Genomic DNA, 11555 nt, shown 5'->3' with positions numbered 1-11555 from the left:
GAGCAGGACCACCCCCAAGGGGCTCAGAGCCCTTTTCCCCTGGGATGGACACTGGGTTTGTTTCACGTGTCTTTAATAGAAACCGCCGGCGGTGGGGCAGAGCCCCGTACAAAAGCTGGCTGCAGGAATCGGGGATTGCATAGACCGAGGTGTGGGGGACCCCCACACCCCAATAGTCGCCTTTTAGAAAACAAAAAGCGTCTCTGAATAAAACTCTCCTGGTACAATAAATACTCCGGTGCCGCAGAGCTGGGGACCGTGCACCCGCCTGCCCTGTTTGGGACGGCCCCGCGCAGGGAGACTCCCGGTTCAGAGCCACCACTTTGGGATGAGCCCAGGTCCGAAACCCCCCGCTAGGGATGGCCCTGGTTTGGAATGCTTCTGGATCAGGATCTGGCGTGCCCTGGGTCAGGCAGGAGCCCCCATGTCAGGATTCCATTTGGGAGCCCTGGCTCAGGAGAGCCTGGTTTGGTTTCCCCCGGCTCAGAGGTCCCTGGGTTGGGAGCCCCCAGGTCGGGATGCCCCCAGTCGGGAGATTCCTGGTTTGGGATCCCTGGTTCAGGCACCCTTGCGGTGGGACACCCCACCTTGGGGAGCTCCCCGATGCGTTCAGGACCAGCTGTACAGCTGCTGGGGGTGGTGATGCCCCATCCATGGCTCAGAAGCTCGATTCGGGCACGGCCGCGGGGCGCAGGGGCCCGGGGGGCTGCCGGCCCCGCTGCAGGGTGGCCCCGGGGGGACAGCGGGCGGCCAGGGGCGGCCCCGCCGGGCCCCTGCCCAGCGAGGCGGATCTGCGCAGCCCCGCCTCGGGCCGGGGGGGCAGGCTGGCCGAGCTCCGCGACCGCCCCAGCGCCGAGGGGCCGGGGGGGCAGCGGCCCGGGGGGACACCCACGTCCCCCTGGTGCCCCGCGGTCCCGGGGCTGCCGGAGCCCGGGGGCGGCCGGCGCGGGGTCCCCTCGGCGCTGGCGGCCCGGCGGAGCCGGCGGGGGGCGCGGGGGGGGCCCGGCTCCCCCTGTCCCGGGGGTCCGGCGGGGGCGGTCCGGACGCTGAGGCTGCGGCCGTGCAGCCCCTGCAGCCCCCGCACCGCGGGCCGCGCCTCGAACCCGCCTGCGGGGAAACCGCGGTCAGGGCGGGCGGGGGGCGCGGCGGGGGCCGGGGGCCGAGCATCCCGAGCCTCACCGTTCTCCGGGGCCGCGACGGAGCCCGAGGGGTCGGCGTCAGTGCGGGGGTCGGCGCGGGGCTCGGAGGCGGCCAGGCGGAACACCCAGTGCCCCGCGGCGGCGGCGGAGCCTGCGGGGAGCGGGGCGTGGGCCGGGGGCAGCGCCCGGGGGGACCCGACAGGGCGGGACAGGGTGGGCTGGGGGTGCGCACACGCCCAGGGATGGTGCAGCCGGTCTGTGTGCAGGGGCAGGGCAGGGTGTGCCCACGGGTGTGGGTCACACAGTGCCGGGCTGCGGGGGCAGGGATCTGGGGCTCACCCGTGCCGGAGCCGGCGGCGCGGCGGCGCTGGTAGAACAGGATGTAGGCGCTGCGGGTGCTCACCTCCGCCTCGCGCACCCACTCCACCCGGCTGTCGTCGAAGCTGTACCAGCGCCCGTCCAGGGCGTTGCAGCAGAACGCTGGGGGCGAGGGGCCGCGGGGTGAGCGGGACGGGGGCTCTGTGCCGGGATGCCCCGAGCCCCGGGGTGCTGGGGGGACCAGGAGCCCCATGGTGCAAGGACACACCGGGGATGCTGCTGGGGGACACATCCCGGTGCCCTGCCTGCCCTGGGGTGGCTGCAATGCCATCCTGAGTGTTCCCTGCACCCCGGCTCCTCTCTGCCCTGCCGTGCCCCATGGCACCCCCACGGCACCCCCAGGGCACCCCCAGGGCACGCCCTGTCCCCCGTGTCCCCGCTCACCGGTGTAGTGGCCGCCCTGCATGCTGCCGTGGTGGTTGCAGACGGCGTACAGGTCGTACAGGTGGTCGCGGGGGCAGCCCGGGGGCGGGCGCAGGGGGGGCTGCCAGGGCGCCCAGCGCCCCAGGAGCTGCCCCCCGGGCTGGCCCCGCTGTGCCACGTGCGGGGCCATGTCCAGCCCCCGCAGCGGGAACCTCACCAGCGTGGTGAGCTTGTGCCGCTGCTCGGCCACCTGCCGGAAGCGCTTCAGGTGGATGATGAGGATGTCGGGCAGCGTCCACAGGCTGAGCTTCACCATGCCCTGCTGGGGCACCTTGCAGTGCGGGCAGCGCCAGGCATCGTCCGGGGCCAGCTGGGGACACCACGTCATGGCCACCTCCCTCCCTGTCAGCCCCGCCACCTGCAGAGCCACCCCGGCACTGCAAGCGCCAGCAGCCCCTGTGCCAGGGGTGGGCAGGGCGTGGGCCCACCCGGGTGCCCGTACCTGCTCCTCCTTGGTGTAGAGCTGGAAGCACTCATCCAGGGTGCAGCTGTGCTGCTGCCCGTGCGCCTGCTGCTGCTGCCACACGCTCTCCGCGTCCTGCACCACCTCCTCCTGGATGCTCCCAAACAGCCTGGGGGGACGTGTCACCCACCAGCGAGGGTGACCCGAGTGCCGGGGTGTCCCCCCAGCCCGGGCACAGGGGACTCACCGTTCTTTGGTGCTCGTGTCCCACTCCACAGTCAGCCTCACGTGGGGAGGGCCCCCGGCCCCGCACAGCTGCAGGGCCCTGAGGGGAGGACAGGGTGAGATGTAACCCCTGTCCCCATGGGGACACCTCCTCCTGTGATGGCAGGCAGGGACAGCCACCACCCTGCACACTGGGAACACTGGGCCAGGGACCCAGTGCTGGGGCAGCAGAGTGACACCACTGTGGCTAGCCAAGGTGTCACCACTGGCCTGGTGACAACACAGCCATGCACAGGGACACTGATGCCATGTGTGACACATGGTGATGCCACTGGCTGGCCCAGGGGTTGAGGGGACATCCTGGGGACAGTCCCTGCAGCCCCTTACCTGTCAATGGCAGGGTGGCAGAGAGGACGGGGATCCTGAGGGGACAGGTAGGTGCAGGGGGCCGAGCCCCCGGCCAGGCGGATCCGGAAAAGGGCTCCCGTGCCCTGTGAGGGGAGAGGGGGCTGTGGGGTCACCAGGAGACAGGGATCCCCTGCCCAGCAGCAGCACCTGGCCAAGCCAGGCTTTGGGACACGCGGCAAAAACAGCCCTCAAAATCTGATGGCTTTGAGGGGACAGGGCTGGGCTCACCTGTGGCCGGACCTCTCCCCGCAGGACCCCCCTCAGCTGGGCCAGGATGTTCTGCTGGAGCTGCTCCCAGGAGACGCCGCGCTCCTCCCGCAGCACCAGCGGCGGCCCGAACCTGGGCACAGGCAGCAGGGACACGTGGCTGGGTGTCACACGGGCGGGGAGTGGGAAGGACAGGGTGGCAGGTGGGTGACAGGCGGGTGGCAGGCGGGTGACAGGCGGGTGGCAGGCTGGCAGGCGGGTGACGGTACCTGGCGAGCTGCGGCCCCGTGCCCGCCGTGTTGCAGAGCAGCAGCAGGATGCGGCCACTGGGCGCGCGGTGCAGGCAGTCGGAGGAGCGGGCGGCGCTGGGCAGCAGGCACGGCCCCTCCGGCCGCGGCACCGCGGGGGACGTGGGGAGGCTGCGGGGACACCCTGCGGGCCAAGAAATGAGGGTTCTTGTTAGAGCTGGGTTAATTAGTGCCACGGCCCCTCCCAGCACCACCATTCCCACCAATCCCAGCAGAGAGGACACGGCTCCCACCAATCCCAGCCAAAGAGATCCATTTCCCACCAATCCCAGCACATACTGCCTCCCCCATTCCCAGTGTGGTGCAGCTGCCTCTGACCAATCACAGCAGGGAGGATCCACTGCCCCACCAATCCCAATGAAGGGATCCACCACCTCCCACCAATCACAGTGAGGGATCCACTCCCTCCCGCCAATCACGGGGCCGTTCCCCCCCCCACCCCCCCCGCCCAGCGCCAATCCCAGCACAGCCCGGGAGCCCTCAGCCAATCGGCGCGGGGCGGGCCGGCAGCCGCAGCCAATCGGCGCGGGGCGGGCGGCAGCCGCAGCCAATCGCGGCGCGCGGCGGTACCTGCGCGCCGGGCGGGCGGCGGCTGGAAGGCGTAGACGGGCGCGGCCTCGCCGGCCGCCCGCAGCGCCTCGGGGTCGGACAGCGAGCGCAGGAGGCCCCGCGGGGACACCTCGGCCAGGATCACCTGCGGGACGGGCGCTCAGCACCGCGCGGAACGGCCCCCGTTACCTGCCCCCCGCTCCCCATTACCTGCTCCCCGCTCCCTATTCCCTGTTACCTGCCCCCTACTCCCCGTTCCCCATTACCTGCCCCCTGCTCCCCATTACCTGCTCCCCGCTCCCCGTTACCTGCCCCCCGCTCCCCGTTACCTGCCCCCCGCTCCCCGTTACCTGCTCCCCGCTCCCCATTCCCTGTTACCTGCTCCCCACTCCCCGTTCCCCATTACCTGTTCCCCGCTCCCCGTTACCTGCTCCCTGCTCCCCATTACCTGCTCCCCGTTACCTGCTCCTCACTCCCCACACCCCGCTCCCCACTCCCCTCTCCCCGCTCCCCGTTACCTGCTCCGCGGGGACGCGGCCCTCCCGCGCCACCATCTCCCGCAGGTCGGCCACGGTGCCCAGCAGCGGCACGGCCAGGCCCACGCGCACGAAGCGCCAGCGCTCGCACTGCAGCACCAGCGTGACATTCAGAGCCCTGGGGACACCGCGGGGACACAGCTCAGCGCGGCGGGCACCGGGGCAGCCCCGCATGGCACACACCCAGCGGACACCGCCGCCTCCGTGCTCGTTATTTACTAAAAAAATGCAAATTTCTCTGGTCGGAGCTGCCGTCCCGCGGGCTCACCTGGTCTGGCGCAGCGGGATGGGCAGGGAGATGCACAGGAAGGGGTCGAAGGTGTTGCTCTGCTTCAGGCAGTGAGGGCACGTCAGGGAGGACCTGGCACATGGACGGGCAGCGTCAGCACAGCGGGCACGGCCCCCCGAGAGCCCACCCTGGGGCTGGTCCCGGGTGCCACAGCCCAAATCCATCACATTGGGTACCACAGCCCAAATCCATCACATTGGGTACCACACCCCAAATCCATCATCCCTGGCACCAGCAGCCACCTACTGCTGATTCTTCTTAATTTGTTTTTTTTTTTTTTTTTTAGTTTTCTGGGGTTTTTTTGTTTTGTTTTTTTTTTTGCGGGGAGGTTGTTTTGTTTGTTTGTTTGTTTGTTTGTTTCTAATGTGTTTTTTCCCCCTGCCTTTTTGTTCAACAAAAAGGGAAAAATAAATTAAAATCCAAAGCAGAATCCCGAGTCCTCGTTATTTGTTACCTTGAAGAGCCACTGAGCTCCCTGGGAAACAGCCTCACAAATTAACAAATCCTTTAGCGCACAGACAGCTCTGGCACGTGGAACAGGGATAATTAAAGTGCCTTTTTCATATATAGGCCGAGGGATTAATTGAGAGAGGAGGAAGGGCTTGTGAAGCCAGATGTGTCCCCTGCTGCCTGCGGTGCCGTGGCTTGGGGACAGGGTGGCCTGAGCTTCCCACAAGTGCCAGGCAGATAAAGGGCTGGGGTGTCCCATAGCGGGGCACCCTCGTGCTGGGGTGCTGGGACAACCCCGAGTCCTGTGGAGAAGCACAGTGTGGTTTGGGTTGTGAGGGACCTTCAAAGGGCACCGTGGGCAGGGACACCGCCATGGGCAGGGACGTCACTGTGGGCAGGGGCACTGCCACTGGAGTGGGTCACTCCAGCCCTGTCCAACCTGGCCTTGGACACTTTAAACTGCTTGTGGGGGAAGGAGTTCCCATAGCTGGGATGGATGGATGGATGATGGATGGATGGATGGATGGATGGATGGATGGATGGATGGATGGATGATGGATGGATGGATGATGGATGGATGGATGGATGGATGGATGATGGATGGATGGATGGATGGATGGATGGATGGATGATGGATGGATGGATGGGATGGATGGATGGATGGATGATGGATGGATGGATGGATGGATGGATGGATGGATGGATGGATGGATGATGGATGGATGATGCATGGATGGATGGATGATGGATGATGGATGGATGGATGGATGGATGGATGGATGGATGGATGGATGGATGGATGATGGATGGATGATGCATGGATGGATGGATGGATGATGGATGGATGGATGGGATGGATGGATGGATGGATGATGGATGGATGGATGGATGGATGGATGGATGGATGGATGGATGGATGATGGATGGATGGATGATGGATGGATGATGGATGGATGGATGATGGATGGATGGATGGATGGATGGATGGATGGATGGATGGATGATGGATGGATGGATGATGGATGGATGGATGGATGGATGGATGATGGATGGATGGATGGATGATGGATGGATGGATGGATGAATGGTGGATGGATGGATGGATGGATGGATGGATGGATGATGGATGGATGGATGGATGGATGGATGGATGGATGATGGATGGATGGATGGATGGATGGATGATGGATGGATGGATGATGGATGGATGATGGATGGATGGATGGATGATGGATGATGGATGGATGGATGGATGGATGGATGGATGGATGGATGGATGGATGGATGATGGATGGATGGATGGATGGATGATGGATGGATGATGGATGGATGGATGGATGGATGGATGGATGGATGGATGATGGATGGATGGATGATGGATGGATGGATGGATGATGGATGATGGATGGATGGATGGATGGATGGATGGATGGATGGATGGATGGATGGATGGAGATCCTCCCCGTTTCATCCCTTCCCTGGGCTCACAGTGCCCACCCAGGGCTCACAGAAGGGTGAAGCCCCTGTGCGCAGGATCCGTTTCCCACTGACCTGTACTGGGCCTGGAAGTGGCTCTGCACGAAGCTCTGCCCACGGGGGGGCTGGGTGCCTGGGGGGGACCTGCTGGCACCGCTGCTCCCATCCTTGCCAGGCTGCAGGGGCAAGAGACAAGTGGTGAATGAGGTGACAGGGTGAGGGACATGTCCTTCAGGGGGTCAGGGACACGTTCTAGCGAACCAAGCCCAGCTTTGGTGTCCCTACGGCATGAGGGTGGGCTGAAGGTGATGCCACAGAGACTCTGACACCTGTCTGCCTGGCACTGCTGTGCCTCCAGGCAGTGTTGGTAAAAAACCTGGGCTCTTCTGGGGTAAGACAGTGACTTTGTGATGTCTCGATGAGTAAGATTGAAAATCACAGAGGATTTTGGCCAAGAGGTGGATTTTCCTCAATGCCATCTGCTGGCACCAGGTCCTGCTGAGCCTGACGTGTCCTGACGGTCTGCCTGGCACTGGGGTCCATCTGGTGCGGCTGAGAGGGGACCTGGATGGTGTCTGTGCCCTACGGGGCCCCCAGAATTCCCCAGAAATCCAAGGGGTGCCTCCTCCTCCAGCCCTCCTGGCAGCCAAGCCTTGGTCCCCACTTTGGTCCCTCCTCACCCCAGACATTCCCAGCCATTTATTGAGGGTCACTCCCCTGCCGGGCATCCCTCCCCAAGGACGGGGCCATGTGGGTGGCATCACCAAAAGGAGCCAAAACTGGGGGTGCAGAGGGACACACAAAGGGTCCTCCCCAGAGCCAGGTGACACAGCCTCCAGGTGGCACAGCCGGTGTCACACCACAGCTCGTGGCACACGTGAGCACCTGACATCTAACAGGAGCTGCCGGGCTCTCCCAAAAAGCTGGGACATCCAAATGCCCCAGGGAAAGGTGGCAGGGCTGAGGACAGCTCAGGCCAGTGCAGGGATGGCTGCAGGGCCTGGCCAGGCAGCGCAGCCTCTCCAGAGGCGCTGGAGATGGGCACCACAGCCGAGCTCTCCCTGAGGGACAGAGATGTGCTGGAGGCTGGGCAGGGTCTGCCCAGGACCCCAACCCGCACCCTCGGCACAGCTACAGCACCCCAAAGTGGGCACAGAGAGGGGGAGCTGCTCCCAGGCTCCCTGAGCCCAAGATGGGAGTCACCCCAGAGCAGGGACAGCTCCGTGCTGGGCAGGGTGTCACCCCAAAGCAGGGACAGCTCCGTGCTGGGCAGGGTGTCACCCCAAAGCAGGGACAGCTCCGTGCTGAGCTGGGCTCACGGGTCAAACAGCAACAGCTCAAATCCATCTCCTGCAACAGGCGGCGCCCGGTGGGCAGCAGCAGGCGGGGAAGGAGCGGGCAGGAGGAGGCAGGAGGAGGCAGGAGGAGGCAGGGAGGACCAGGGCCAGGGCCAGGGCAATGCCTGAGCGCAGATGGATTGAGGAAGACTTAATTACTCATTTTGCCAGCAGCAAAGCCGCCGAGCTGTAATTACAGCGGGCTTAGCTGGAGGCAGGGAGGGACGGGGGGGCTGCATCTCCTCCTCACCAAGGCCCAGGATGCCCGCAGAGATGCTCAGCTGGATGGGCTCCTGCTGACACCCCCACTCTCCCAGCACTCCAACCTCCGCCTAGCCCCGCAGCACTCGGCTCCCACAGTCCTTTCAGCCGCGCACCGACCGAACCGCAGCAACCCATCCCCACCGGGCGGGGCCCAGCTCCATCCCGCCGCCCGGCAGCGCATCCCGGTGCCCCTGGCCCCGGACCTGCCCCGATCGCCTCCCCCGAGCAGGGGACACCCACCTGCGGGGGGCCGCGGCTCTGCTGGGCGGGGGAGGCGGCGCCCAGGTCCTCGTGCATTCGGTCCAGCAGCCAGAGCAGGAACTCGAGCGCGTCGTGCTGAGCGCTGCCCCGGAACTGCGAGCTGTGCTTGGAGACGATGTTCTGCAAGACACGGGCGGGGCGGGCCTGATGAACGGGTTCTTGATCAGCACCCACCCCAAAACCATCCCTGCTCCATCCCTGCAACAGCCTGTGCCCTCGGCCTGCCTCTGCAGGGACATCACGGCCACCCCGGGGCCAGCAGAGCAGTGGGGACAGAGGCAGAGGCTCTGTGGTGTCCCAGCTTCCAGGGGCCAGGAGGGGACACAGGGAAAACCGCAATGAGGTCCAGACAGGCAAGTTCAGCCATGGGGACCCTCAGGTCCCGCCTGCCCCGATGGCATCAACTCCGTGTGGCCCATCCCGGGGCAGGGCTCGGCTTCCCAGACCTCCCCCGGGCACTTCGCAAAGTTCAGAGGCACAGCAGTTTGCTGGCAGCACCAATAAATGTCACTCGGGCAGGGACACGTGTCCCTGGGCGTGGGGAGCTGCGATGCCAGGCTGGACGTGCTGTGATGCCCCTGGCACCCTGTCCCCTGGCACACTGGCATGCGCCCGGCAGAGGTGTGACACACGCTCAGGGACAGAGCCTGAGGCCACTGAATTCAGGGACAACATCCTGCCTTAGCCGCGATCACAGCCGGCACCAGCTCACCCTCAGTGGCACGGCCGGGGCTGGGAGCTCACCCACCCCCGGGAGCTGCGGGGACAGCAGCCAGGCCACAGGGAGGTGACAGCAACAGGGCTGGGGGTGTCTGGCAGGGCAGGGTCCTGTGATGTGAGCTGGGAAGGGTGTCAGTGGGTCTGGGGGGGCTGGGAAGGGTGTCAGTGGGTCTGGGGCTCTGGGAAGGGTGTCAGTGGGTCTGGGGGGGCTGGAAAGGGTGTCAGTGGGTTCGGGGGGGCTGGGAAGGGTGTCAGTGGGTCTGGGGGGCTGGGAAGGGTGTCAGTGGGTCCGGGGGGCTGGAGGGAGCTGTGAGCGGGGCGTGCCGGGTGCTGTGTCCCGGTGTGCCGCTGCAGCTGGGGATGCCGCTGGGGCCAGGGCGAGCTGGGGCCGCGAGGGGGCCGCTCGGTACCTTGAACTCGGCGGAGAGCTGCGGGGTGTACTCGCGGGTCCAGAGCGCCCGGACCAGGGCCGCCAGCCGCTGCGTGACCTCGGCGCGGGCTCCGCGGGCGCGGTACCGGCCAAGCGCCAGGCGCTCGGCCAGCGGCGCCGTGTTGCTCAGGCACTGCACCACGGCGTTCATGAAGCAGGTGTTGCCGTGGTTCCGCAGCCCCTGCGCGCCCGGCGGCCGCTCCCCGCCGCCCGCTCCCGCATCGCCCCCCGCATCGCCCCCCGCCGCCGCCGGGGCCGCCCCGCCGAGCCGCCGCCGCGACCCCCCCCGGAACCCGCCCTCGTCATCCTCGGGGGCGGCGCGGCGACCCCCGCGGCCCCCGGCCAGGCGCGCCCAGGTGCGGAGCAGCCGCCCGGCCAGGCTGCCCAGCGAGCGCAGCGCCCGCCGCCGCCGCCCGCCCCCCGCCCGCGGCCGCCCCGCCGGGCTCGCCCCGCCGCCCCCCGCCCGCCGCCGCCGCCCGGGGCCGCCGCCCGGCCCCGCCGCGCTCATGGCCGCGGGCGGCCGCCGCCCTGCCCCGGCCCCGCCGGCCCCGGCCCCGCCGCGGCGCGCATGGCCCCGGGCGGGCGCTGGGCGCCGGCGGTGCCGGTGCCGTGCGGGGCCCGGAGGGGCCGGGCGGGAGGTTTTGTGCGCGGCCGGCTCCTCCCCCGGCCGGGCTGGCTCGGGAGAGGGAGACGGGAGGAGGAGGAAGAGGGAGCCGAGCGGAGGCGGGGGGAGCGGGGAGGTGCCGCTGGCGGCACGGGCGGCCGTGCCCCGCCCGCCCCGGTGTCCTCAGCATCACCCCGGGTACTAGCCAGCCCTCCGCGCCCGTATCAGCCGCGCTGGGCCATCCCTCTGTCCCCTCCGCTCCTGTATCAGCCGGGCTGGGCCATCCCTCTGTCCCCTCCGCTCCTGTATCAGCCGGGCTGGGCCGTCCCTCTGTCCCCTCCGCTCCTGTATCAGCCGGGCTGGGCCATCCCTCTGTCCCTCCGTGCCGGTATCAGCCGCGCTGGGCCATCCCTCTGTCCCCTCCGCTCCTGTATCAGCCGGGCTGGGCCATCCCTCTGTCCCCTCCGTGCCGGTATCAGCTGGGCTGGGCCGTCCCTCTGTCCCTCCGTGCCGGTGTCAGCTGGGCTGGGCCATCCCTCTGTCCCCTCCATGCCCGGTATCAGCCGGGCTGGGCCATCCCTCTGTCCCTCCGTGCCGGTGTCAGCCGGGCTGGGCCGTCCCTCTGTCCCTCCGCGGCTTTCCCTCTGTCCCGTCCCTGCTCCTCGGGTGCTGCCCTGCTGGCCCCGCGTCCCTCAGGGTGTCACAGCGTCACCGTGGGATGCCCCAGCTCTGCCTCCTCTGGGCGCTCCGAGCTGAGATAGCGGCACAGTGGTCACCTCCGCACGCTCCACGCTGAGGTTTGGGGACATAATGACAGCTCCTTGGCACTGGGTCACAAAATGGGGGGTTCCAACCTGGGCCCTGCTCCAGCAGCACCCACTGCAAACCCCGCTGCAGACCCCGGGAGATGGAAACTGGGATCTGCCAGGGCGCCCGTGTGGGGCCGTGGGGCCTTTCCTCCCTGAATTCTCCAACAAGGGCAGGCTGTGCTTCCTGCAGCGTGGGAAGAATGGGTTTATCTAGAGCAGCTCCCGGCCCACTGAAGAGAACAGCACTTGTTGTTTCTCTCTGGCCGCTTTTGGCTGCACACTCGAGCCCTGAGCATCCCACGCGAGCCAGAGCTGCAGGGCAGGGAGGGAGAGAGGGAG

The 11555-nt window shown here is 67.0% G+C and overlaps 1 protein-coding gene across 1 annotated transcript; it reads right to left on the bottom strand.

Moving 5' to 3' along the window:
• Positions 1–56: 56 nt before the first annotated feature.
• Positions 57–10311, bottom strand: USP43 (ubiquitin specific peptidase 43). The gene is made up of 14 exons (XM_064396010.1): positions 9784–10311; positions 8633–8773; positions 6867–6967; positions 4845–4937; positions 4559–4694; positions 4062–4185; positions 3453–3615; positions 3205–3316; positions 2956–3059; positions 2591–2668; positions 2383–2512; positions 1902–2250; positions 1479–1619; positions 57–1290 (listed from the first exon to the last, which is right to left on the bottom strand). The coding sequence occupies exons 1-14, from the start codon at positions 10309–10311 to the stop codon at positions 659–661; spliced, it is 2832 nt and encodes a 943-aa protein (XP_064252080.1). The 3' UTR covers positions 57–658.
• Positions 10312–11555: the final 1244 nt, after the last annotated feature.

The sequence above is a fragment of the Passer domesticus genome, chromosome 20 (genome assembly GCF_036417665.1).
Source record: "Passer domesticus isolate bPasDom1 chromosome 20, bPasDom1.hap1, whole genome shotgun sequence".
NCBI lineage: Eukaryota > Metazoa > Chordata > Aves > Passeriformes > Passeridae > Passer > Passer domesticus.
Note: the sequence above shows the minus strand (reverse complement) of the source record. Positions and strands in the feature narration are given on the sequence as shown.

Bases quoted from the DNA above. Each gene is read 5' to 3' on its own strand.
- USP43 (XM_064396010.1), bottom strand. From the start codon at position 10,311: ATGAGCGCGGCGGGGCCGGGCGGCGGCCCCGGGCGGCGGCGGCGGGCG. The intron at 4,186-4,558 runs GTAACGGGGAGC...CCCGTCCCGCAG, and splicing joins GCCGCGTCCCCGCGGAGCAG to GTGATCCTGGCCGAGGTGTC. The intron at 2,251-2,382 runs GTACGGGCACCC...TGGTGTCCCCAG, and splicing joins TCTACACCAAGGAGGAGCAG to CTGGCCCCGGACGATGCCTG.